Source organism: Cavia porcellus, unplaced genomic scaffold (genome assembly GCF_034190915.1).
Source record: "Cavia porcellus strain 051 isolate PalLab524CR breed Dunkin Hartley unplaced genomic scaffold, mCavPor4.1 scaffold_1, whole genome shotgun sequence".
Classification (NCBI taxonomy): domain Eukaryota; kingdom Metazoa; phylum Chordata; class Mammalia; order Rodentia; family Caviidae; genus Cavia; species Cavia porcellus.
In genome coordinates this window covers 234,740,046-234,767,323 of record NW_026947484.1, presented here as the reverse complement: position 1 = coordinate 234,767,323, position 27,278 = coordinate 234,740,046, and the positions used below count along the sequence as shown (strand labels likewise).

Below are 27,278 nucleotides of genomic sequence, written 5' to 3'. Positions count from 1 at the left end.
CTTCATCTCAAAAGCTGGAATTTCTCCAGTGTGTAGTAGAAATGGACATTCTCTGTAGGGAAAATGTTCAGAAAACTGATGCCTGGAGCTATAAAATACCCTCCTTCCCTGGGAGTTGTGGTTGTAACCTAGCCTGCAGAAGCTGAGCACAGTCACAGGTTTGAAGTCAGCCCGGGGAACACAGTGAGTTCAGGGCCAGCCTAAGCTACACACAAGGGCCTCTTTCAGACAAATAAAACAAAAACAGTGATACGCAAGCTAGCCAGCCTTGGTGGTATTGCTCTAGTCACAGCTACCTGAGAGACTAGGGCAGGATGATCTTGAGTTCAAGGCCAGCCTTGGTAGTATAGTAAAGTCCTGTCTCAAAAAACAAAGCAAAACTCCCATAAAAATGTGCGATGTTCTGGTTTAGAATATAGTTTGAAAGTGGGTGTGGTAGCTCACACATAAAATCCAGCACTCTGGAGGCTGAAGCAGGAGAATCCCCAGGAGTATATGGTGAGACCCTGTCTTGAATAAGTAAAAGGATATAGTTTGAGAGTTGGCCCAGTGGTTACATCCAGCAGTTGATGTTCACGTGACTTGAGGGATACTTGTTTTTCTGCCATATTGTTGAATATTTTGGGTCATTTACAAAATTATGTCAGCCTCTTTAGAAATGTAATTACTGAGATTGTAAAACCCGATAGCTATTATCAGCTTTTGAATTAAGAAGCTTACGTTTCAGTGGCTTGGTATTTTCCGCCAGAGGTGCTCATGTGCTTATACCTGTGCCTTGTAGCTGTTGGCCTGATTGCTTCCGGCCAGTACGACGTGGTGGTGGCGGGTGGCGTCGAGTTGATGTCGGACGTCCCTATCCGTCACTCAAGGAAAATGAGGAAGATGATGCTTGACTTCAATAAAGCCAAGACTCTGGGCCAGAGACTGTCTTTGCTCTCTAAATTCAGACTGAATTTCCTGTCACCTGAGGTAAGACTTAGGAGCATACGTAAATAAAGACCCAGAGATTTAGCATTAGATTTAATAGTCATAGATTGTCCTGGTTACCGAGAAGGTAACTAAGATGCAAAAAAGAAGAATAAAGTGGGTTAGAAGTTAAATATTTGAGCATTTTTTGGCAGTGGTCTGTGCACAGAGAGCTTCCTTTGTCTTAGCCTTGATTGATAGATGGTAAATAAATAGATGTTAAGTTTTCCAGAGGCACCAAGCAATCCTAGGTGTTGCACAGCGAACCTGCTCCCTGTGCCTCCCTCCCAGCTGCCCGCGGTGGCCGAGTTCTCCACCAGTGAGACCATGGGCCACTCTGCGGACCGCCTGGCCGCTGCCTTTGCCGTTTCCCGTCGGGAGCAGGATGAGTATGCGCTGCGTTCGCACAGTCTGGCCAAGAAAGCGCAGGACGAAGGACTCCTTTCCGACGTTGTCCCCTTCAAGGTACCAGGTAGGATGGAGTGCTCGGTGATCTTTGCTGGGGAGCACTGTGGTAGCTCCTAAAACTAAAAATCTTACATGCATGGCTTTCCTATAATATGTTGATTCTGTCTCCAAATAGTCTATATTCTTAAACACAGACTTAAACACAGTTTTGATTCAGGTTGTAACACAGGTAAACGTTTGTTCTTTTGATTTTTAAAGCGTGTTTCTCTGGAGAAGATATGTAATGCTTATAGTTCCTTAGAGTGAAAATGTTCCTGTTTTTATAGGGAAAGATACAGTTAGCAAAGACAACGGCATCCGTCCTTCCTCCTTGGAGCAGATGGCCAAACTGAAACCTGCCTTCATCAAGCCCTATGGTACAGTGACAGCCGCAAACTCCTCTTTCCTGGTAATCGCATGGCTTTGTGTTTAGTAATGACTTTCCTATTTCTACGCACTCAATACAAAAGCCTAACATAGGTTTATGTGTGTATATATTATTTAGAGGCTATAAGATAAATTTATTCATTTTGAAGATAATATAAATAGAATCATTTTAAAGCAACATCATGGGTTTTTTTTTCTTTTTAAATTGAGTATAATTGACAAAAGTCACATGGATTTAAGATGTACAGCATCATGTTTTGAGATGCCTATACATTGTGAAAAGGTCACACAGTCAAGCTATTAACTTAGCTATCACCTCTCATACTTACAGGAATTCTTTATTTACTCTGCTTCAAAATGTTTTATAGTAGCGCAGTCAAAGAATAGTCTTAGACAAAGAGAAAAATGTGTTTGGCATCTCACACCCAGGGGCAGAATTAAGGAACACTTAATTCTGATTAAGAATTCAGAAGAATTAAGAATTAAGTTAAGGAACACTATTCTAGATGATTTCTAGATTAATATAGAGATTAATGAATTTCTCTAGATTAATGCAGTTTTGAAATGAAAAGTCGGCAGTGCTGTGCGTCCTGCTGTGCAGCCCACTGTGGGTCCCTCTTCACTCCAGTAAATCCATGTTGACCTCGCGCTCTCCTAATGACACAGTAACTTTTTTATTCCCCAGTACCTGCCTTGACACCTCCACTCCTCTGCTTGCTTCCTCTTCGTAGTAAGAGTCTCCCTCCTATATTCGTGGCATCCTTTTAAGAGTCCACATAGTGGAGAAAACATGCAGTGCTTGTCTTTGACTCCGGCTTATTTTGCTTGTGATGCTCTCCAGTTCCACCCATTTTTGCTCTCCTGATGACTGAAAGTCCGTTTTGTGTATATACCACAATCTCTTCGTCCGTTCGTCTGTCGAGGGGCACCTGGGCCGTTGAGAACGGTGCTGCAGTGAGCGCAGGCGTGCAGGTGTCCCCGGGTGTGCCGACTTCCGTTTCTCCGGGTACTTGCACGGAGTGGTGTGACTGAGTCCTGGTGCTTCCCATTTTAGTTTTTTTAAGGGGCCTCTGTGCTGATTTCCGTTGTGACTGCAGTGTTTGCGTTCCCATCAGCGGTGGAGAAGGTTCCTTTCCCTGCCTTGTCACCAGTGTTTACTATTCTGTATTCTTGATGACAGCTGTCCTGACTGGGATGAGATGGAGTTTGGTTTTTTTCCAGAACTGGGACTGAGTCCAGGCCTGCACGCTGAGCTCCGTCCCAGCCCTTTTCTGTCTGGTGAGACAGGGTCTTCTTGCTCAGTCCCTAGATTGCCCAGGCTGAACCTGAACTTGCAGTCCGCCTGCCTCAGCCTCCCAGAATGCTGGAATTACAAGCGTATGCCTTCGTGCCAGGCTTTCCATGTACTTTTAAGTTGTATTTCCCTAGTGGCCAAGGGTGCTCATGTACTCACCATCTTCATATACTGAGCTTCGCATTTCTGTTGAGAATTGTCTGTTCAACTTATTCGCCCATTTATTGATTGGGCAGTTTCGTTTTTTTGGCATTTTCTGAGTTCTTCATGTATTCTAGACATTTACCCTCTGTCAGATGATAGCAGGCGAAGGCTTTCTCTAATTCTTTGGGCTGCCTCCTCAGGGGCTTGGTTCTTTCCCTTGTTGCACAGAGCCTTTTATTTTAATGTAGTTTGATGGTTTTACAGGTAATTCCTGTGATACTGGAGTCCCATTCAGGAAGCTTTGCCTGTGGTTTTAAGTGTTTACCTTTTGGGTCCCCCCGACCCCCAGTAGTTTCAAAGCTTCCGGTCTTATTCCTAGGTCTCTGATCTATTTTGAATTGGTTTTTCTACAGGTTGAAAGACAGAGATCTAGTTTCAATCTTTTACGTGTGAGTATCCAATTTTCCCAGAGGCTGTCTTTCTCCAGTGTATGCTTTTGGCTTCTTTGTTGTCTTAATTACTTTCCTTGTTGCTGAGACAAAGTACCCCATACCCAAAGTTAAAGGAGGAAAGGCTTATTTAGCTCACAGTTTATGGAGGTTTCAGGTCACAGTTGGCAGGCTCCAACACAGGGTGGCAGGCAGGCAGGCCTCACAGAGGAGACAGTCCGCGCTGGCGGAGGGCAGCAAAGCAAGCAACAATAGCAGCTTCTTTTTGTCACTTTTACATTCTATCTAGGCTACCTTCCTTCTGCCCTTAGTGTGTGTAGCACGTATACTCGGAACTATTCCAAACTAATCAGGGACTGATTTAGTAATCACACACCCTTAACCCCAGCATCATTCACTCTGGATCCTACTATCTCTGAAAAAGCCCCACCTGTGGCCACATGAGGCTTTGGAGGGGCGTCTAGACACAGCCATAATGTTTGTCAAGAATCATACGGCTGTGGTTGTGTCACCTGGCACAGTTCCAGCAGTGTTAGTGTCCCACATCAAGCCTGAATAGTGAAAGATCTGACTAGATGCTTGTTTCCAAAACCAAATGAGATAACAGGGCCAGGCGTGCAAGGGCCGGACTTGCCATAGCTGAGTGTCCCTGAGTATTTCCGTGGTGTGCTACAGGCCCAGTTTATTCAGTGAAAACCAATCACAGACATCATCAGAAGCAACACATCACAGACCCATGGATTTTTAGAAATACGTTAATGTGCCACATTTATTGCAGTTTACACAATGGGACACTGAGCACATTTAATCTGTAAACCATATGCTAAGAACGTTACCTGTGTTTCCAGACTTTCTGGCACCTTACCGGAGCCCACAGGCTCTCTTTGGTGTGGCTCACTTGTAAAACACAGGGTGAAATGTGACCTCCCCTCCCCCAAATTAACAGAGTAGTTTCCTTTTCTTTCCTTGAAATTGTGGGTTTGGGTGGGAGCTCTTTTTTTGAAGTAGAAGTAAAGGACTTTTCCCCTAGTGGTGCTTCTTTGTCTGCTAATTTCTTGATCATTATTTGGGACAGAAATGTGTGGAGTGTGTCCAGAGGGGAAAGCCATGGCACCAGTGTTGTCTCATCCGCCGCCTCATTCTTCTTCCCTTGGGTTGCTTGTTACAGATCCTCTACATAGAGTAAAACCACCCGGAAGCTGTGCGAAGGACGTAGCTGAGGAACAGCACAAAAATACAAAAACAAATAAGTCGATTAAATAATGGGTTGTTTTAACTCATAAACTTCTTCCTTTTCTGTACCCAAAACTTTGGCTGAATGTATTATGGACACTTGCATTTCTAAAGTTCTTCTGATTCATTTTGATGATTATGAGACTTTCTTCTTTTGTGCTCCGAAGCTGGTCAGTCTTTGTATTTGAATTGTGATGTAAGGATAGATACAGTGAAATTTGTGATGTTAGTACACCCAGGGGCAGCCCTGAGAAATGGCTGCCAAAGGATCGCAGCAGCCAGAGCATTTAGCGCTGCTCCTCTGGTTGATGTTTCAGACCGACGGTGCCTCTGCGATGCTGATTATGTCCGAGGACAAAGCTCTGGCCATGGGCTATAAGCCAAAGGCGTATTTGAGGTGAGCCGATTTTCCCGGGAATGGCCTCTGAATATTTTATTACTGGAGCTGACTTCTGTGGTTTTCACCTAGGGATTTTGTGTATGTGTCCCAGGACCCGAAAGATCAGCTTTTACTGGGGTGAGTATAGTGTGTATTTCCGGGCTTAAATCAAAAGTATTTCATTACCACCATTATTATAGATTTCCAGGTGCCTTAAGTGCTGAGTTTATAATCAGCTTGGGAGGTAGATTTTAGAGCAAATACTAATAATCCTTTTTGGATAATCATTTTCCAGCTTTGAGTTTTTTCCCATTTTTCCTACATATTTTCTGTTTAAAGTTATTCATACAAACTGGCTGTGGTTGCACGTGCCTTAATCTCGGCACTCTGGCAAGCTGAGGCGAGGACACTACAAGCTTGAGCCCAGCTTAGGTAGCCTAGTGATATAGCAAGACCGTGTCTCGAGATACGGAAAGAAAGGCTGAAGATTCGGCTCGGTGTGGAGACCCTAGGTTCAATCCCAAAAGAATTTTTATTTTGGGGCTGGGGATTTAGCTCAGTGGCATAAGTGCCTGCCTTGCAAGCAGGCAGTCCTGAGTTCGATTCCCGGTACCGATAAAAAGGAAAAAGACCAAAAAAAAAAAAAAAAAAAAGAATTTTTATTTTTTTTTAAAAATGCTTTTGTTCTATAAATATATACAAACCTGTATGTATTTACACAGACAACTGTACATTTTTTCATTTTGCTACACCCTGTTTCAGAAAAGCCGCCTGGTACTTCGGTTCTCTCTGTCTGCCTCGTAGAGCGCTGGCCTCCCTGGCCTCCTCCTGATACTGTTCTGTCTTTCCTTGTCCGTTATGATTTTGAGGTTAGCTAGGCCCATTTGCATACCTTGCCCTGACACTGTCATCTTCTCCTAACTCTCATTGTTAGCTTAGGTTTGCTTGTTTATTACCTGTCAGCTTCTTGTTTGTTTATTACCTGTTTCCTCAACTCTACAACATAAACTTCACAAGGACAGAATTCAGTTCATTATTGTCTCCCTGGCACTTAATCAGTGTTTGTATAGTAGAATCAATAAGTGTACAGCCCCGTGTAAGGAGTGTGAAGAAACTCTTAGGTTAAAAATCAAAGTTTTAATGCAGGGGATTTAGCTCAGTGGCATAAGCGCCTGCCTACCTGGCAAGCGCGAAGTCATGAGTTCAATTCCCGGTACCAAAAAAAAAAAATTTAAAGTTTTTAAGATTCTACCTGTTTTCTTTTCAGACCAACGTATGCTACTCCAAAAGTTCTAGAAAAGGCTGGATTAACCATGAATGATATTGATGTTTTTGAATTTCATGAAGCCTTCTCAGTAAGTCATTTAAAAAACATACCTGAAGGAACTGGTCATTAAGAATGCAGTCACATTTATGGGCAAGAGCAAGGCTTGGCTTATAAGTCCTGCAGGAGTGCGGCCTGGTGTTTCAGTACTGACTTGCATTGTGGGGAGGAGCTCGGGAGAGAATGGAGGGCCGCAGCCAGGGGCTTGAAAACATACCTTCTGAGGCCCTCAGAGGCCCTTTGGAAGAACAAAATTGTTTCTCTGGGACATTTTCACTAAAAGTTGATGTAAAGATGTGCCTAACTTTAAAGTTACAAAAGCTCAAGCCTAAAGGAGTCTAGAGGAACACTAATAAGGAGGTCCTTTATGGGTTCTTTTCCCTCCTAGGGTCAGATTTTGGCTAATTTTAAAGCCATGGATTCTGATTGGTTTGCGCAAAACTACATGGGTCGGAAAACCAAGGTAAGCTTCGCACTGAAAATGTTTGCTTGTCCACGGCACGTTCATCTTTGGAGCTGAGCTGCCCTCTAAGAAGAATATGAAGGGGAAAGCTTTCTCTTGTAAAGAACTGTGTATTTTATTCAGTGTACTGTATTTGTGTCTTAGTTTAAAAATAGTTTCTAGGAAATCTTTGGCAAAAATAGAATTTGGCCGGGGATTTAGCTCAGTCACATAAGCGCCTGCCTGGCAAGCGTGAGGTCGTGAGTTCGATCTCTGGTACCAAAAAAAAAAAAAAAGGTAGAATTTTATGTTACCTTTTGTTCTTCTCATTCAAACATTAAATAAAATGTAGATCAACCCTGGCCTTTCAGTACTGGCCTCGACTTGATTTCTTTGCAGTATAATTACTTGTGATAGGTCTAACCTTGGTTATCTCTACTTTTCCCTGTTACTGAGAGCTTGGCTTGCATCCTGTCTGTAAGTAAACGTGCCATTACACTGTGTCTTTATTTTTGTGGGACTCAGGTTGGATCGCTTCCTTTAGAGAAGTTTAACACCTGGGGTGGATCGCTGTCCCTGGGACACCCATTTGGAGCCACTGGCTGCCGCTTGGTGATGGCAGCTGCCAACAGGTTACGGAAGGAGGGAGGCCAGTACGCCTTGGTGGCCGCCTGTGCAGCGGGAGGGCAGGTACGTGTGGGGCGGCTTCGCAGGGCCTCCAGAAAGTCACTTTCTTGGAAGCAAAATCAATTCATCTCGAAAAGGTGTGATTTAGTTTGAAACATTCTTGAAACAGTATTCTAAGGACAGGCAACTGGGGGGAAAATTTGCAGCTTATTTTGGTGAGAGTTAAGGGGAGGAGGAGTAACAACTTTAATTCTGACAGTGCTTTGAAAGGAGGATGCTACTTAAATCCAAGCTGTTTTTTCCCCTGAAGTAATGTTACCTTTTTAATTTACAAAATTAATATCTGGCCATTATGGGAAACATAAAGAATATATAGAAAGCAGGTAGAACCTTTTAAACTCCTTACCAGAAGCCATCAGGTTGACATGTTTTCTTCCTTAGTGATAAAGTTACTCGTTATCTAATCAGCATGAAGTCCTGTCTATAAAATCTTTCTAAGTGGTAAACTGTCTTTCTGGAGATCTGAATTACACCCTAGTTAGGGAACTAATTTACTTCTAGATAACTTTTTGCTGTTCAGCGAGAAAAGTATTAGTCCAACAGATTTTTTTCCCTGCCTACTCTGCTTCTATCTAGACCTAACTTCCTTTCTGCTACGGCATTGCACTCTGGGGATAAAACCCAGAAGGAAGACTGACTCTAGTTTTTTAATCTTGATGTGAACAAGTTTTGTTTTTGTCCAGATTATAGAAACTTGCTATTACTGATCAAGATGAAGAAATAAGATATTTAAAAGTATAAACATCTTACTGTAAGGAACAGCATAAGTCAGAGAGCAGCAGAGACACCAGGCTTGTGTAAAGGCAATATGGTGTAAAATTTATTGTGCTTGGTTATAGGCAGACAGGGCAGAAAGGCCGTTTGTATGATATAAAGAATGGAGCCTTTTTTATAGGGCTTGGACAAAGGGTGACAAGTGGGGAGATCAGATAGGGTATCTGGTGGGGGTCAGGGAGTTCAGGTAAGGAGATCTGAGCAAACAGCCGTGGTCAGTGTTCTGTGTCCAGTGCCTAGAGTCCTGAGTGTCTGGTGTAGATGTACGGGTGTTTCCAGATGTCCCGGTGCTTGGAAGATTCTGTTGCGTTCTGTCTTACCTCTTCTTCATGACATCCTGTGCTGTGTTTGCTGAGGGCAGCACTCCCGTGGCTTATAGTTTTTGCTGAGAACAATTGCGGCTGCTAAAACCAGGTTGGGTGCTGGGCGAGTCATGCCCGAATCGAGCCTGACACAGTTTAGTCTTCTTACGTGGCTCTTCCTCAGAGACTTGGGAAATAAGGGGCCAGTTGTTTATTAATTGGAACATTTTGGACTTCATGATCTGTTTTCAATCAGTGTAACTTCGTCTGCAGAAGCCCTGGTCAGTTCGGACCTGAGCCCTCTCTCATCACCCTGTGCCAGGCCCCCAGGACGGGAGCAGCTGCCATGTGGCACTGTGCGGCCCACAGAGGGCGCTGTCCTTTGCATTCAGCACCTGTTCCTTAATTCTTTATGGCACCTGTGGCATGAACTACAGTAGATGCTTTTGTGAATGAAGAACAATGCCCAGTGTCTGCTTTCTGGAAGCTCACAGTATAGCACAGAGTGTGAGGATGATGCATCTTAGAAATTAGGCATTGGGAATAAAACCCAGGCCCTCGCGCATGCTGGCCAAGTGCTCTACCACGGTGCTGTTCCCCAGGCCAAAGGGGCTGCTGTTAAAACGAGGAAGCAGAGAGGCCTTTTTGCCACACAAAGATAAACGTGACATAGTGAATACCAAGGACATCTCTACATGATAAAACCGAGGCTGTGAGAGGCCTCGTTTGTGTGGAGATAGCTCAACACTATCTCCTCAAGAGCCAGACAGCTGACACCAGATTCATCAGGTGGCAGAAGAATTCATCCTGGTGGAGCTGCAGCAGGATTTCTCAGCACTGGCACTGACAGTTTATCCAGATAATGCTCTGCAGTAGAACACTTTTTAGTGGAGAAGTTTAGCGTCTCCTAGATTCCAGTAGCAATAAACTCCTCCCCACTCCTGACCCGTCGGTCCTGTCTGCATGTGCCCACACAGTTGAACAGGAGCTCTACAGGCACTGCCTCTGTTCTCTGGAAAGAGCAAGGGATAAAACCTCCCCAAGCTGAGAGTGACTGGTGACAGTGGGACATGAAAACAGTGCATTTTTAAATAAAGCTGGAGAAGGACTGTTCTACCCTATTACGGGTCCTTGCAAGACAACTCCCAGCCAGTCAGATGTCCCGTCCCTGATCTTTGTTGTTTGTTTGCTTGTGTGTTGTCAGAGCACTTAGGTTTGCGCTGCTGTGTACGCTAGATGGAGGATGGAGGCCATGTAGCAAATCCGTGTTCAGCTTGACACCTTATAAGTAATTGTTTCCTGAATAGTTGTGAGGATGGAATTGAGCTCAGAGGCCAGGAGGCTCATTGGGCTGCTTATTGGCTGATGGCAGACTAAGGCTGGAATGACATGACAGCCAGCTAGGCTGCAGACGCTTGGAGTCGCAGCTCTCTGCCAGGTTTAAAGAGGGCCGTGACCGGTGTATAGCTTGTGCACGGTGACGGAGAAGGGACAGTCTCACTGCTTCGCCTCGTGGCCGGCCCTTCAGTCATCTCCTTAATCTGTGTAAAGTAGTGAAGAAGAGAACAGCTGTGGAATCACCTGGATGTGGTTTCAAGCTCTGGCCTTCGGACTTTGTGTTAGCTTCGTGGTTTTAGATGAGTCACTTGGCCTCTCAGAGCCTCGGTTTTATGATGTAGAGATGTCCTTGGTATTCACAATGTCACGTTTATCTTTGTGTGGCAAAAAGGCCTCTCTGCTTCCTGGTTTTAACAGCAGCCCCTTTGGCCTGGGGAACAGCACCGTGGTAGAGCACTTGCCCAGCATGCGCGAGGGCCTGGGTTTTATTCCCAATGCCGAGAGCATGCGGGTACCCAAATCAGTGACTTACAGAGTGTCTACCGAGAGTGAGACTCTGTGCTGGAAAGTCTGGTGCAGACGTGAATGTGTATGTGTGTAAATGCCCTGGAACGCTCACAACAGCTTCCTGGAGTAGGCCCCGTAAGCCTCGTCAGAGAGGACATTGAGGTTCAGAGGGCTGCTGACTTCCTGTGATCACACGTGTTTAAAGGGCAGAGCCGGGATCAAACGTCAAAGCCTGTGCTTCACGCTGTCCTCGCTGTCCTCTGTGCCGGCTGAGCTCGTCCCCTTTCACTGCTCTGACTGCGCTTCTCTTTCCCTTCACAGGGCCACGGAATGATAGTGGAAACTTACCCGAAGTGAGCAGCCCGCAGGAGGTACCAGTCTTCTGTGCAGCACCTGCACTGGCAATGCCATTTCAATGCATTACGAAGCAGCGCTGTAGTCCCAGCTCCTCTTAGGAAAACATTTGCGACTTTCTGTTAAATACATAGCAACTAAGCCTTTCTGGTGTTCTCAGCTTTCTAACAACCACAGCTTACTGTTCGTTCAGGGATTTCTAAGTGACAGATAGATTTAAGCAGTAGCTTTTGATCTCTGTTGTCATCAAGACTAAATGAATGGTTGCATTTTAGGAAAGATGTTAACTGAGATCTAAAGTCATCTTTGTAATACTTGCAAATTAATTTGTTCCTATTTGTGTGCTAAGAATAAGTATTTTCTCTGAAATACGAACCAATGTGCCTAAATAACTAATTATGGAAAAATAACCTAAATATCTTTAAGAACTTAAATATTTAGATATACAGATACCTTGTTAGTCAACCTTAATAAAGTGGAGAAGTACCGGGGAACAGTTTGCCTTAATTTGATATGGAGGAGAAGGTGCTTCTCCTGGGTTAGGTGTAGGGTTTCCCTTTAAGTGTTTGTGACTTTCAGTCATGCAGCCACCAGGAATAGGAGTGGCCTGCTTTAGAATAACACCCCACCACCATTGCTATGATTGAAGTGTGTTTATTTCATTATTTAGAGTTTCTAGAGTTTGCCAGGATTTAAATGAATATAAAGTAAGCTTTTTCTTTGGATCAATTGCTATAAGCCCTCTTGGACTTTTGATAACCATACTATACTAAATAACATGTATGCTGGTACTTTGAAGAAGCAAAATGGTCCATCATGGCCATTTTTGTGAACATATATATTTGAAGCCACCACAGTGGCACCTCCTTAATCTCAGCCACTTGGGAGGTTACCAAGGTAGGATGATTGCAGGCGCAAGGCCAGCTAAGCAGTGTAGTGAGATCCTGTCTAAAAAGCATTGCTGGTCCTGGTGGTGCACAGCGGTTATCCCAGCACCCAGAAGGCGGAGGCGGGAGTGAGCCTGGGCTTCAGAGCGAGTCCTTGTCTCACAAAACAAGAGGGTGGGAAAGCTCAGTGATGGGGCACCAGCCTAGAAGCATGAGGGCTTGTGTTCAGTCCCCAACACCAAAAAGCCCCAAAAAACCCAACAAAAACCCAACAATAAAAAGGGTATCTGAGTTCCAGGGTCATTTGCTTGTGACTTCCTTGGTAATTTAAACACAGTGTGAGTTTTAAGAACTGAAAACCATTGTATTTACATATGACATAAATAAGTTCTAGATGAAATAAAATATGCCAAATGAAAATTTCTTAAATTTATGACAAAATGCTGCTGTGTCCTTAGGTTAAAGAAGAGAATTTCTTAAAACATTTCTTTAATCATAAAAGAAAAGAAATATTAAAGTTAGAATTTTTACTCTCATGTGATACGAAGTGGTGGAGAAGCAGGCAGCAGCGGACAGAGGGGCGTCCAGGGGCTCCGGCTCTCAGAGCAGGAGTAACAGCAGCACAGCAGGAGGACGGCGGAGACTCCGACGTCGTGGACGATGATACATAACTGGTGAGGAGCATCCACTAAGATGCTCAGCAGCAATCAGAAAATTAAAGTTACGAGGAGATACTGTGTACACCTACATCTCTGCAGAGGGTGGGACTGAGGACTCCGGAGTTGGTGAGGATGCGGAGCCGTGAGAACTGCGGGCACAGATGCTGGATGGTCGGCCCAGCCGCTTCAGGAAGGACTGATGTTCTCCGGTGCATTTGAGGAGAGCAAAGTTCTGCGACCCAGCGTTTTTATTCTCTGGGGTATTCCCTAAGGAGGCTTTCTTGTGAGCCCAGGAACACGCACAAGGTTGTTCACAGCAGCGTTAATAGCAGTCTTAATAGCAAAGTGCCGTAAATAACTTACATTGACAGGAAGCTTTTAAAAATAAGCAAAACTAAGTAATTTCTAGGATACCTACAGATGAGCTTTAAATAGTTTCTACACCAACAAGGGAAGGAAAAACACCTGCCTCCCAGAAATCCGAATAATGTGTGTAGATACATCCAGCTCCAGGAGGTGGAGCCCTCTGAGCTGGGGCTGGACTTGGTGATTCCAGAGAACAGAGCCCGGGAAGGTGGAAGAGACAGCTTTACAGTGGGGAAGCCAGGCGGTCACGGTTTACACAGCGTGGCCACGGTCCTTCTGATAACCCATGGTCAGAGGGGCACTGCAGCTCTGGTATCTTTCCACATACCTAGCATTGGGTTCACTCATGGGAAAGATCAAGCAAACGCAACCCAGGGGACTGTCTGCAAGGTACTCAGCCAACATCAAAAACTATCAAGGTCATGAAAATCCTAGAAGTTGTCAGAGACAAAAGGAGGCTAGGGAGACACGATGATTAAATGGTTGGATTCTATAACAAAAGGACAGTAATGGTAAAACTGGTGAAATTGGAGTAAAGTCTGAAGCTGAGTTAGTACGTATTTTTTTAAGCTGAGAGGTGAGGATATGTCTGTGTTGTGGTTCTCACTTTGTATGCATGAGGCCCTGGGTCTGATCCCTAGCCCTGCAAGACATACTCCGTCTTCTCCACCCAAAAAAACCCAAACAGCAACAGCAGAACACCACAGAAGTAGAGCCACACGCACCATGCACGTGTATAATCAAACTGTTTGACATGAAGCTGAAACTTGCACCGTAACTAGAAATTTAACTAAAAATGGGTCAAAAGCATAAAAGCTAAAATGATAGAACTCTTAGAAGGAAATGCATGGAATTGGATTTGGCAGTAATTTCATGGATGTGCCACCAAAAGCACAGGCAGCAAGAAATGTTAGATAAACTGGACTTCTTCAAAATTAAAACTTACCAAAAGACACAATCAACTGAGTGAAGAAGCGACTGAGAAAATAAAAAAATGTTTGCAGATCATACAGCCCAGGAGGCTAACAGAAGAAAGAACTTTTACATTTCACAACCAGAGAAACCCCATTTTTGAAATGCCTTTTTTTTTTTTTTTTTTTTTTTGTGAGTATTGGGAATTGAACTCAAGACCAAGCTAGCCAGGCAAGTTCTGTGCCACTGAGCTGTATCCCAGACCCAACAACCTCGTTTTACAAAAATGGACAAGCTCAGTGGTAGCACATGCCTGTAACCTCAGCTACTTAGAAGGCTGAGGTAGAAGATTAGAAGTTAAAGCCCAGCCTGGACGACACAGTGAGGCCCAGTCCCAAAATCTAAAAGGCCAGGGGTGTAGCTCGGTGGTAGAGCACTTGCCTAGAATGCACAAAGCCCTGGAACCCCCAATCCCTCCATCGCCACACACACAATCCAAATAGACATCTTCAAAAGGAGATATGCAGAGAACGCACATGTAAACGCACAGAAGCCTGCTCAGCACCACTAGTCATCAGGAAAATGCAAGTCAAAACCAAAGTGAGAAACCACCACATCTCTTAGGATGGCTGCTCTCAGAAAACAAAAGGACTGGTGGGGATGCATCAAAAACGGAGCGTTTGTGTCCTGAATGTGCAGCTGCCGTAGAAAACAACGGTAGTTCCTCAGGAAGAAACAGTGAAGCGTAGAGTTGCCGTATGATCCAGCAAGTCCCCTGTTGGGTTTGGATCCCAGAAAATTGAAAGCGTTTTGGAGAATCTTCGTATACCCACGCTTGCAGTTTTATTCAAGAGCCAAAATGTGGGAGGCGGCTCAGAGTCCGTGGACAGAGAGATGAATGAACCCCATCACCCCAAACCTAGAATAGAATAAGATACTTGGCAGCCTTAGAGGATGGCGATCTTGGATAAGCCTTGAGTCCATTGTGCCAAGTGGAATAAGCCTGTCACAAAAAGGACAAAAACAGTGTGATTCCACTTACATGAGCTGTCGGATTCCTGGAGACAGACGGCACTGCTGTGGGTGGGGGCGCTGAGCTTGATGGGGTGCTGTTGGTGGGGATTCATTAAACCCCGATATGAATGTAGTTTACTGAATGATACACTTAAAAACGTTTAAGATTTAGCCACAGTTTGAAAGTTCTTTCTGTAAAAGATAACGGGACACATGATCAGGGTAGAGGTCACCTCTGGGTGGGGGACAGCGGAACCTGGCCTCCTCCGGGGCGCACAGCCAGCTTCATGTTTCTCGTTCTGCGGTTGTCCTAGGTTGACCCAAGTCGACGTGATTTACATATTAGTTCTCAGCACCCTCGCACGAGAGAAAGCCGGAGTGTTTTTTTAGCTTGTTTCTGAAGGTCCCCCTGGGCTGATGTGGCTTGGCGTGACCTCCATCTGCATCACTCCTGATGTTCGTTCTTAGACACCTTAAACTGCGCCCTGTTCTTCAGGATTACAATTTGAGTGTTTCTATGGTCTCCCCTCCTACCTGCTCTGTCCCACCCCAGGGACTGCACCAGGGGGTTTTACTGAGTTACATTCTTTGTTATTTTGAAACTGGATCTCTCAGGCACCAGTTTGCCTAGGCTGGGATTGAGTTTGTGATGCTCCTGCCTCAACCTTTTAGAGGGCTGGGATTACACACATGCACAGCCGTGCTTGGCCTGTGTGAAACTTCGGTTAGAGGTTAGATGCTGTGCTCCACCAAATAGCCATTTGGAAGGGGACTGGTTATTTGCCCTGTCTTCTGTCACTTAACTTTTAAAAGGTTTGCCGCATCTCAGCAGTTTGCTCGTGACAGCCTCTGGCTCTGCACCACAGCTTTGGTTCCATGGTTGGGCGCTGACTCTGAATGTTCAGGCCGCAACAACCAATAAAGCAGGAAATCTCCTGTCTTCTCTGTGGGAAAAAGAATCCTGGTTCTTTGCAGCCGTCTTCTCCCAGCCTTTCTCAGTTTTGTCTACTTTCTCCTGGCTTCTCCAGGGCTGGTCTTCCTGTGGGGAGGAGAAGCAGAGGGAGGATTCCAACCTCTCCTTCAAATTTTACTGGGTGGCTCCCAGGAGCCTGGTTTCTCTGGGACTTAACTGATAAACTCTGCTACTTCAATAAAGGGAGTCACTTTCTGGCAGGACAAGCATAGTGAGGAGCAATCGTATTTTTAAAAGAAGTACATTATTGTCACACAGAAAGCATGTGGCCATATTGGCAACGTTTGCAGCTGCAGCGAACCCCACTGGGGAGGTCTTTTCCCTCCACAGCGAAAGGACTGAGACCCCAAAGAACCGATTCCCAAAGCAGAACTCCAGGTAGGGGCTCAGAGCTCCCTCAGGGAGCCCTGCTGTAGCCGGCCCATCTGTAAGACCAAAATTCCAGGGGGGGTTTTCTTTGTGTGTCAGGTTTGTGTGTTTAATATGCAAAATGTTCAGAACTTTTTCAAAATAATTTTATATTTTCTAATCTAAAAGTACTCCACATGTTTGCTGCAGTTCTATAGGATAAATCCAGAAATCTAACACAGCAGGAAACTATAGTTAATACTGTTTTATATGCTTCAAATTTGTTAAAAAGAATAGATTTTAGGTGCTATTACACTTCCCCAACACATGTCAACTGTGAGGTGATGGCTGTGTTATTTGTCTTGACTTTAAAAATTATTTCAGGCTGAGGATTTAGCTCAGTGGCTAAGCACCTGCCTGGCAAGTTGTGAGTTTGATCCCCAGTACCAAAAAAAAAAAAAAATCATTTCATTATGTATATGTGTATCAAAACACACAGTTTATACATAAATGTATAATGCAAGAAAAACGTAGAAAGTTCAAAAACATGAGATTAGGAAGAAGGTGAAAAATCCAGTCGTGGTACCCGATGTTTTGCGAGCTCCTCCTTTCCGTGCATGTTTGCATGGACTAGCGCTGCCCAGGAGAAGCTGCCTGGACCCTCTCGTCAGCACTAACACTGTCCCCGTGGCAGTAGGGTAGCCACATGTCACTATTTAATGACCACCCAGCTCTCCTCATAGGGCTGTCGCTAATTCATTTTACCAGGGAGTGTAAGCACACCGGAGTGCGCAGCTTTGGTCCGTGTGTCTATTCACTTCTCTCTCTCTAATTTTTTTCTTTGAGACAAGGTCTCCCCGTGTAGTCCAGGCCAGTGTTGGGTCACCGGGCAGCCTGTAGTGTGTGGGCTGCGGTAGCTTTGTGAAAAGGAGCTGCTGTCAGGAATGTTCCCCGGAGGCCTTTTCCACCTCACGCTCACATGCTCCTGAGAAAGCTGGTTCTCACCTGGCATGTGGGCTTCTCCCTCTTTGTAGGTTTCATTTGTGGCCTAAAAAGAAATGGAAAGTCCTCATGGCGACTGTCCTGCCTCAGCCTCCCGAAGCTGGGGTTACAGCCGCGTACCTCTTTAAGCTACCTTGGCTGCAGTTGCTGCTTACCGTCAGTCTGTCCCGCAGAGCCTCCTTCATGGTCCGTGGTGTGTGTGGATGTATGTGTGTCTATGTATGTTATTTTTACGGTGCAAGCCAAACCAAGACAATGCCATCTTGTTCGCCAGTTGTAAATGTGCTTTACCAGCAGAGCACGCCTTGAGTCCGCTCGTGTGAAGGGAAAGGACAACGCAGAGCCCACTCAGAAAAGGAGCCTGCTGCGTGGAGGGCGAAGGGATGCATAATTTGGATTTGTCACCAAAAATAGTTTTAATGATCTTAAAAATGCAGACTGTCACCACTAGTGAGGGGACAGCACAGGGTGCCTGTCTCAGCAGCTCGCTTCCCTTCTGGGGGGTGAGCGAGGCCGGCGGGTCACGGTGGCCCTCCCCCTTAGCTACCTGCTGCTCGGAAGTTTAACACAACCCACTTACAGAAATACTTGGATCAGCTTATCTGTAATTAAGATAGATACATCAAACACTGAGTACAGATACGGCAATGGTACGAAAAGTATTTTCAAGCACATGTGATAGTGTATTCATTTTTATTTTAACAGAAAATGTTCCCATTCTTTTATAAAAATCGCATGCATCATGTAATTTAAAAACACCGATTCTTCAGAATTTTTTCATTGATGTAGTCTAAATGTTCCTCAGAAGCTCGTCGTCTTCTGCTTGTGCATTTTGTAAGTTAATTCCACAGCAGAGACCCAGTGTCCTCTGAAAGCTTTTCTTGCATCTGGCTGCCCTGGATATCTAGTCTTAGCTTCTTCTTGTCACACTCCAATGTCACTGCTTGTAATCTTCGCCCCATACGTCTTGCCAGTCTATTGGATCCTTCTGCTGTAAGCTTTTATAAAGAATTCTTTAAAATGTGAACATGCGTATGTCCCTGCAACGTATTTTATATTGATTTTTTTAAGGTAAAGGAAGGGGGACCCAGAAATTTCGCCTTTTCTAAACTTGGAAAAGAATCAAAGTTCTACCCTTCATCTCCGGTGACAGGGAAGATCAAAGTTCCTATCAATTAGTGGGTCCTTTTTTCATGACCATTAAAAAGGGACACCAGAAAAGAGATCACTGAGGAGCTAGAATCACTTTCACCCTTTGGTTTTGTAAAATGGCCTGTTGATAATTTTAAAACCGGCTGAGACAGTTTACTTGCCATTCTTTGGAACTTTGCTATCTGACAATGAGTCTGGCCGGAAAAGCAGGTGTGTCTATGTGTGAGGTCGCTGCGTCGCGTTAAGCTGTGTTTTCAAACTTTTGCTTGAATAAGTTAGAGTGGGGCCCAGTGAGCTGCAGGAGAACCATGTGTGACTGCTGGACACAGCCTGCCTTTCCCAGGGTGAAAAAGAGCTCTACCCCTTCCCCACTAACCCTGGGAAAGGCGTGGCGCCTTTTAAAAGGATAATTTGGAGTTCTGAAGTGTGAAGAGGACGCTGCACCCTGAGGCTCCTCTCGAGGCGAGGCGGCCTCCCTAGAAAAGCCTGCTTCCCCCCCTTTGGGCCGCGTAGCTTCTGAAAAGCTGCGTCAGGAATCTTCCCTGCCCTCATTCCTCAGCACGCGCTCACGTGCTCCCGAGAAAGCTGGTCCTCACCTGGCGCTTGGGCTTCATCTCTTGCTTTATTCAGAGATGTAGGTTTCATTTGTGGCCTAGGAAGAGATGGAAAGGCCCAGCTAACTGCAGGGGGTCAGACAGTCCACCCTTCGGCACCGATTTGGCGTCCACTGTGACAAGCTTGTCCGCCCCTGGCCTGGGATGCAGTAACCCCCAGAACTGCGCTCGGCTCATCATCCTGTGTGCACCGATTCTGCCTTTTCCGGCAGATCCTAAGCCGGGGCTGATTTCTACATGGGGGAAACCAGGGCGAAGAGCCCAGCAGGATCCAGGTACACTAACCTGGACTCTCACTGCTCTGGCTCACACCTCCTGTCACAGGAGCTCGAACCTGAAACCTACGTGTGCTAAAGAGCAGCCCCATTTTCCTGGCATCTAGCTGTGCCCATCTCGGGAAGGTTGTGGGTCCCCTCTGACCTTCTCGGAAGGCACCTGGGACCTTGGAGCCAGCAACTCACCAGGGAGGAGGCAGAGCTGGGGGATCGGGCGTGGCAGAAGTATTTGCGTAAGGCTTCCTGCACCTGCCCAGGAGAAGTAAGTCCCCGAGTTACGGCAGTCGAGCCCCTGCCTTCCGGCTGCCAGGTAGGGGCTGGCCAGGCAGACCTACCTTCTTGTCCATGAGGCAACCGAACAATAAGATGAAGACCCCCTGCAAAGGGAGAAGGAGAAAAGGCTCGTTGACTGGAATTAGCTCGCTCCCTGACCTCTTCCTGCAGCTTCTGGTCTTAATGCAATCCTGTGGCGTCCTGTCTCGATTTGTCTGCATAGCACATCTCAGGTGTCTTTCTCATTGTCATGGTTACAAAATGGCTACCAGAGGATTGGGTACTGGCAGTTCCCTTGCTGTCCAGCAAAGTCAGATATTATTTCACACACAAAACCAGAGTTCAGAGAGAATGTGTCATTTGCCTGAAGTCACTCAGCTTGCCCGTGGAGGACTGGGCCCTGCACCTAGGCCTCCTGAAACTGCTCAGCTGGTTTCTCCTGCTGCACTGCGTGGTCTCCCTGAGAACAGGTGGGCAGCGGTGCGGGCCGTGGGAAGGGGCTGTGAGCACAGGCCGCACCCACCTACCTGGAAGGTGTTGAGGGTGACAAAGATGTAATGAGGGACCACGGAGGTTTCCTCCGTCATTGTCACCAGGCCCAGCCCCCAAGTGATGCCGAAGATGGGCGTGAGAATGAGCAGGGCTTTGAGCACCCCCGTGAGAGCCTGGCGCTTCTCCGCCGGGGGCCCTTCGGACAGGGACGGTCTCAGCAGCTTTAGCACAGTCGTGGCGAGCACCAGCCCGTTCACACCCACGATGGTCAGCACTGGCCCCACGAAGGTGTAGATGGCCCCACTCTTCCAGTCCAGCCAGCATGTGTCTTCACTCAGGTATTGCCCTCGAGGCAGGTAGAGGCCCAGGGTGACACCTGCAAGCCCCAGGGGGCACAGGTAGCCAAGGGTCACCATCAGGGAGAGGACGAGGGACTTGGATAGGTGATGGAAGACAAAGAGCAGCTGGTGAGCCAGCAGGAGGGCCTGCGCCAGCATCCAGAAAAAGGTGGCCAGGTAGAAGAAGTGACACAGGAAGGCAATGGCCAGGCAGAGCACGTCCTGAGTCCCTGCAAGAAAGACTGAGGAGACCAGGAACCAAGTATCTGCAATCAGCAAACAGATCGCCATGTTGAACAGGGCAGCGTGGCGGAAGAAGGCGACTTTATTCTGCACCACGGCTCTCCACACCAGCCTGTACACACCCAGGCACACGAGCAGGGCCAGGATGGAGGTACTCAAGCCCACCCGACTCAGGTGCTTCAGCACAGGGCATTCTGGAACAGGATACCTGGACATGAGGACAGAGAAGGCAGTGAGGTGCTGGCAGATGCACTGAGTGGCAATGCTGCCATCAGCTGCCCGTGCCTGGCATCCCTTATCTGACCAGCCTCCGGCATGCTGGAAGAGGTGATAGTCCCAGAAGACACAGCGCAGGGTACCACCTGTCTGCCCGAAGTCCATGATGACCTCTGTTTGGGTGAAGGCTTTGCCACCTGCCATGATGGCGATGACGAGAACCAGGCCAGGAGTGGCATGCTGGAGGTCCCCCAGCACTTGCTCGTAGTTGTAGGGCAAACGTTGGTCCAATTTTTGCAGCACCAGACTGGTCACACTGACATTGGTTCCATTATGGACCAGTGGGCTCAGTGAATTCCTAGGAATCCAGGCCTTTAGTGGGGGCTGAGTAGAGAAGGAGGTGTGGTAGTCACCAGCAGATGTGGGGTCCAGGAGCTGAGCCTGAAGCAGCACATTGGAGGAGCTGAAGGAGAAGGGCTGATCCTTGGGAGACAGGCTGCACACCAGGGTCTCCAAAGCCTGCAGGAAATATGAGCCCATCTCGGGCTCCTGGGCCTGGGCCCGGGTCCACAGAGAGCTGGTGTTCGTGTCTAGGACCTTGTCTGTGAGTGTCAGGAGATCCTGTGGTACCCGAGAGAGAGAGAGAAGCCTGGTCTGCTGGAGCCCCTGATGCTGATTCCTGGGGAGCTAGACCTACAGACCCGATCCTATTCTTCCAATACCACGGCAAGACCTAGGGCTGGAGAACAAAGGACAGACTGGCCCACGAAGTGGGAAGACTGGGAGACTGTTCCCTCAGCCACCTGGACATCTTCAGATACGTGGTCTCCTGATCACATACAGGCCTTCTGTCTTACAACCCCTTGGGGATACCCAAGTCTTATAAAGAGGTGCCTTTTCCAATTCCTTACCCCTTCCAGGTCTGCACAGCTAGGAATGGTGGCCAGCTGCAGGGGCACAGCTCCTGAAGTCAGGGGCCACATTTATGTCTGTGCAGCACATACACTAAACAGTCTCAGACATGCACAGTGTGTGACGTCACTGCCCTTGGTATTCATTTGCAGTTTCTGGGCCACCAACTGCATCCCTACTGAGAGTGATTTAGGTGGGTCCAGAAAAAACAAGTGTGTTCGAGCGTCTTCATGCAGGACCGTGCGTATGTGCACATGTGAGCATGTGCAGGTGTGAGAGCCCCATGTGTGTGTGTACACGGACACCTCCACACTCACGCCTCTTACCTTCCTTCCCATTTCCGTGTGTTTCTAGCACTGCACGCTCCCCAGGCATGGCGCCTGGCTGCCCAGGGTGATGGCAGACGGGCGGGAGGGCCCACAGCGAGGAGTCTCCACCCCCGCTGCTCAGCTGGCATCTGCTGAGGCTCGGAGCTCTCACCTTAAGGGCACTGGGCTTAAGCGCTGTTCCAGCCTCTGCCACCACCTCGGCCAGTATTTTCACGGTGCTCAGCAGTTTCCGGAAGTCGGAGGGCGAGGCCGTCTCCTCTGCGTAGTCTTGCAGCTTTGCCAGGATCTGGGGCACCTTGTTATTCGGCTTTCCCTGGCCGCCCTGCAGCAGCTGGGACAGACAAGGCAACGGGAAGGGGGTGGCGGGAGAGTCCCCACAGAGGGGCCGCCGCCTCCTCCTGCCTGTGCCCCCCCCCCCCCGCCGTCCCTTCTGTCCTTGTCGCTGTGTACCCACACCTGATCTGGGGGGCAGGAAGCAGAGGTGTCTGAGGGAACCTGGAGGGTGGGACCCACGCCGATGTTAGGGAACACTTGGTGGGACCGTGGCTTGAGAACACCATCCCACCCTGGAGGCCCCGCGCCTACTGCCAGGCTCTGCTAGAGCGCCCCATGATAGAAGCCGAGTGACTTGCAGGCTGGCCTGGAGACAGGACCCTGAAGCTAGGTCTGAGAGGGCAGCTGCTTTACCCTGGCTTCTTCGTACAAGGCCAGGATCCTCGTGTCTGTACAGCTGTTCCAGACGGGCCCCCAGACCCCATCAGGCCCACAGGGCCTCGCCACCATGCCTGTCTTGTCCATGGGACATGGGACCTGGGCCACATGGCCAGCTTTAGTAACTTTCCAGGCAGCCTCCGAGAAGTCGTCAGGGCAGACGATGTCTCCGTCTGAAGAAAGGTAAGCAGGGGGAGGACTCAGAAGTCGCAGCCCAGCCTGGGCCTTTTCCTGGGCCCTAACCTGAGCCTTGGAGCCCGGCCCGCTTGGCAAAGCCGCACCAAGGAGGAGGCTGCTGGTCTGAAGGCAAGCAGCTCGCAGACAGTTTGGTGACCCCCATCTCCATGTACCCTGGATGATGGTGACAGCGACAGATCTCCTAAGAGGAGCCAGGCCCGGACTCTCCAGCACACAGGTGTACATGGTGTTGGCTTCCGGGCAGCGCTGGACGTCCAGCAGTAGGCACCTAGAGTCTTTCCTGTTGACCAAGGACACTGAGGGGAGAGAGAGGAGCCCTGAGACCCTCACTCGCTGGAGCAGCCCAGGCCAGCAGTGGGGAGGGGCTGAGCGCACCATGGGCACCCAACTACTGCGGGCAGGACTGGGGTTTTGCTGAGAAGTTCCCTGGTCTCCAGCAGGCTCTAGGACTCAATTTCCTCATTTCTAAAATGAGAGCCACCATCAAAGTAAACAGAGATCATCACAACAGTTAAATGAGATCCTGTGGATGGGAGCATATTGCAGTGTTGTGTGTGTCTGTGTTACGTCAACTGAATTGCGACTGCTCTGATGGGGAGAGGACAGTGCTGGCCTAGGACCCCCGACTCCCAGCTTCTTTGGCAGCGTCCACTTGGCAGCCCTGGAAACCCAGCTGCCCTCTTCCTGCTCTGACCCCAGTGTCATCCCCCGTCTACCTTGGCTGTCCTCCCTGGGGCTCCAGGCAGCGGTGTAGTCCAGGTTTGTGCTTGGAAAGCAGCAGCTCAGCTGGAAGCCAGGGGAGGCATCGCAGGAGATGGACAGCTGGTCTGGGAACAGAACCACTTCCGTCGTCTGCAGGGGCACCTTCACCACCTGTTGCAGCCTCCAGGTAAATCCCTGGGCCTCGAAGTAGATTATGTACTCACCTGCAGACACACACGTGCCATGCCCTGGGGCACTTCTGGCCCGCTCCCTCACCCCCAGAATCTGCAGCTCCCCAGCCATCGCCCAGGCCCGTCTGCTTGCTTCTCTCCTCTGCTGACTCCCAGAGCTTAGCCACTGCCAGACAGGTCCCAAGACGGCCCTCTGAAGACAGAGACCGTCGCTTGCTGGAACAGCTCGGAGCCAGCAGGCCCACAGTCTTCCTGGGACTTTTAGAACATGGAAGCTATGGGGAGGAGCCGAGTGGTAACTGGCACCGACCTACGGAAGGTAGAACTCGGCACTGCTGACTGCCCGGGGTCTCTAACTAGTTCTAAGACTCAGTTTCCAGAGTTTTAACAGCAAACTCCACACAGAGTTTATCATAAGAGTTAAACGAGATTGTGGGGCCCTGGCTTCAAGGATTGGTAGAAGAGGAGAGCTCTGCAGAAGAGGCTCCTGACACCTCCTTCTCAGCTGTGGCCACAGAGGTTAGGTGAATCTTTACCTCTGTGGTCATGGCCTTCCTCTGTCACCTCTGTCACCTAACATGCGACAAACACCGTCTGTTCTCAGCTGAAAGTGAGACATTTTCAGCATACTCCACATTATAAATTTCTCTCTCTCTCTTTTTCTTTTGAGACAGGATCTCACTATGCAGTTCAGGCTGACCTTGAACTCACAATGTGCCCCCAGCTTGCTTCCAATGTGCAGAAACCCTCCTGCCTCAGCTTCCTGAGTGCTGGAATTACAGGCGTGTCTCACCACGCTCAGCTTTCTTTTGTTAACAGAGATGTTTGATGAGAAATAATTGTATTTTCCAAAACGAAACGTAACTAGAAGAATGACCCTGTTCTTCATTTTTGCATGTCTGGCTAGAGGGGGCTTTCTCTTCTCCAGTGTCTGTGACAGCCTGGTAGCACTGCAAGATGCTACCGTATAATGTCAAGGCAGTGAGACTGAGATAGATGACACCTTTCTATGCTAAGCAATTGTGACTTTGTGAAGCCTGAAAGGTCCCAGAAGTCCCCAGACAGTGCGCACCACTGACTTGTTTTAAAGACTTTTCCATGTTACAATGCGTCTTTTGGTCTCTGTTTTCCCAAAATCATGGAAAGGCCGAGAAGGAAGTAAAAAAGTGAGGTGAGGGACGAGAGAGGAAGAGGTGAAGGGACGCAGAGAAGAAAATGGGAAGAAGAAGAAGAAAAGGGAAAGAAAGAAAACGAGGAGCAGAGAACCGAGGGCGGGAGGAGGGAGTGGCCACCTGCCCAGGAGGAGGACGTGCAGGTGACACTGAGGCTGGCCTGGCCCTGGCCGGAGCTCAGGGACACCTGCGCCCCCGAGCGCAGGGGGATGCGTTTGCCATTGTCTGTACGTCTCAGGAACCATTTCAGGTTGGTGGCATTGTGGGTCACAAGCAGAGTCAGGTTCAGCTTGTCACCTGGCAGCTGCGGCTCGGAGTTCAGGGTCAGGTTCCCGGGCACTGTGGGGGCGGAGGACAGGGCTGGAGGGGGAACGCAAGGCTCTCTTGCGGCTAAGCCACTCCTCCCTCCTCCCCAGGCCGGCCTCACACTCGTGGTGATCGTCCTGCCTCAGCCTCCCTAGTGCAGGGACTACAGGTGTGGTTCTTTCCCTGTCTTCTGAAGTCCATCCTGTCCCTGCTCCTGGCTTTGCTCTTGCCCTGGGTGGGTATCTGAGCGAGGCTGCTGCAGTTCAGTCTGGAAGACCCATCTTTGGGAACTGAAGGTGGAACCTTCTGGCTTGGCTTCTCTGCAGGCAAGCCGGTGCTCACGCAGCTGCTCCGGCTTCCTGCGCTAGACAGCACGGTTACTGTAGAACTTTCTCTCCTTGTCTGCTTAGCTCTGGGGCCTCATTCATCAGTCTTGCTCCTCAGGTCCCAAACTGGGGCCTGAAATCTGCTATGACACTTGGCTTTCCTGCCCACCCAGAGGAGCAGGATGCCTCAGGCCAGCTGGCAGAAATACAGGCTCAGAGAACAAGACAGAAAGCTCCTCTTCCACGGGTTCCCAGCCCTCCTCACCAGGTGGCAGCCACTGGCAGTAGCCGGGGACAGAACCGCTGAAGATTCGACAGTCACAGGGCTGACTGTTGTGGTGGTGGGAGGGGCAGGACATGGTACGAGAGCAGTGGCGGTCGCTCCACTGGTACCCAGGGCGGCAAGCACAGTGGCTGTGCCCCTTGCGGGTGACGTTACACTCTGTGACAGACACAAGGGGACACAGAAATGAGCAGCCTGTCCGAGGAAGTCAGGAGGCAGGACCAGCAACCGCCTTGTGCCTGGGAGCTTCTGGGCTGCAGCAGGAGCCACCCTGCAGGGCCAGGGGTGACCTCCCTCGCCGGTCAGCACTGCCCCTCACCAGGGCTCAGAGGAGAGGCTGTGGTGGGCATCGGGGTGGGGTGGGAAAGGCGGGGCCCACCCTGCCTGCTCCTTAGGGTGGGAACGGGAAGGGAGGAGCCTGTCTGGTAGAGCGGTGAGGAAAGAACTGGACCAGGGACCAAGAACGGGGAGTCGGAGGGGCTCCCAGCAACCTGGGCTCATTCGCTGTGGGCCCCCTCTCCGCGACGGCTACCTGTGCTGATGCTGAGGCTCGTGAGGTTTCTTGGGGAGGAAGTAGCCGAGGTGGGAGGAAGAGTCAGGGCCCCGTGGTGTGCCAGTGGCCAGGTCTTGTCTGAGAATTCCAGTTGCACGTAGACAGAGACCAGGACTGAATGTACAGAGGAGAGGACAGCTGGAAAGGGGCGGCGGCCAGGCCTCCCATCCCAGCTGGCCATCGCCGGGACCCGGAGCAGATCTTCCTGTCCAGTCCCTGTGGGTGCAGAGGGCAGTAATTCCTGCCCTCGCTGGGCTACGTGGCACGCTCCCGGCCCCCCACGCTGCACAGAGGGGGCTCCCAGAGATGAACGTGTTTCTCAAGGCCTCGAGCCAGAGAACTGGTGTGGGGACTCGTCTGAGGCGGAGCCTGCCCTTCCTCGGTTCCACTCCCTTGGGGCCCTGCATCCCAGCCTTCGTTTGTACCCCCGTCCATCCTCATCAACTTTCTCCTCCTGCTCATCTGTCACTCACACCCTGCTCCACTCCCATGGTCCAGCTGCTGTCCAGGTCCCTCTCCAGCCTGACCCTGCACCTGGAAGAGAGCACAGAAGAGAAGTCCAGGGAGAGGCCGCCCCGAGTTCCTCCTGCGGTCACCTCACGGACTGGCCCGCCCAGTCCAGCATGACTGGTGCCTCGGAAGCTCTGCTTTTTGCCTGAAATCAAGAGTACACATTGGAACAGGAAAGCGGCTTCCTGGAGGAGCTGCAGGGACGCGCTCAGGACAGGGCCATCTCACCTGCATCAGGAACCAGGCACACCCTGGGAGTCAACATGCTTTGCTTAGCTCCTTCCTGAATTTACC

General features: G+C 49.0%; 2 protein-coding genes across 3 annotated transcripts in view; one reads left to right on the top strand and one right to left on the bottom strand.

Moving 5' to 3' along the window:
• Hadhb (hydroxyacyl-CoA dehydrogenase trifunctional multienzyme complex subunit beta) overlaps window positions 1-12,343 on the top strand; it is a 31,809-nt gene extending 19,466 nt beyond the window's left edge. Inside the window, exons 8-17 of one of the 2 annotated variants that reach the window (XM_063231278.1) lie at window positions 782-969; window positions 1,258-1,438; window positions 1,701-1,822; window positions 3,652-3,687; window positions 5,238-5,317; window positions 5,390-5,437; window positions 6,567-6,654; window positions 7,012-7,086; window positions 7,591-7,755; window positions 10,995-12,343. In XM_063231278.1, the coding sequence (XP_063087348.1) occupies window positions 782-969; window positions 1,258-1,438; window positions 1,701-1,822; window positions 3,652-3,687; window positions 5,238-5,317; window positions 5,390-5,437; window positions 6,567-6,654; window positions 7,012-7,086; window positions 7,591-7,755; window positions 10,995-11,030 (1,019 nt within the window). In that variant the 3' untranslated portion in view covers window positions 11,031-12,343. The remainder of the gene's footprint in view (window positions 1-781; window positions 970-1,257; window positions 1,439-1,700; window positions 1,823-3,651; window positions 3,688-5,237; window positions 5,318-5,389; window positions 5,438-6,566; window positions 6,655-7,011; window positions 7,087-7,590; window positions 7,756-10,994) is intronic. The other variant, XM_003472864.5, reaches the window with a different exon arrangement.
• A 6,607-nt stretch (window positions 12,344-18,950) lies between these two features.
• On the bottom strand, window positions 18,951-26,211 carry Adgrf3 (adhesion G protein-coupled receptor F3). The gene is given in 10 exon segments (XM_023566347.2): window positions 18,951-18,992; window positions 19,416-19,478; window positions 19,565-19,606; window positions 20,030-21,412; window positions 22,184-22,363; window positions 22,720-22,916; window positions 23,094-23,237; window positions 23,658-23,867; window positions 25,127-25,345; window positions 25,904-26,211. Coding segments are annotated over 10 exon segments (2,574 nt in total). The 5' UTR covers window positions 25,998-26,211.
• Window positions 26,212-27,278: the final 1,067 nt, after the last annotated feature.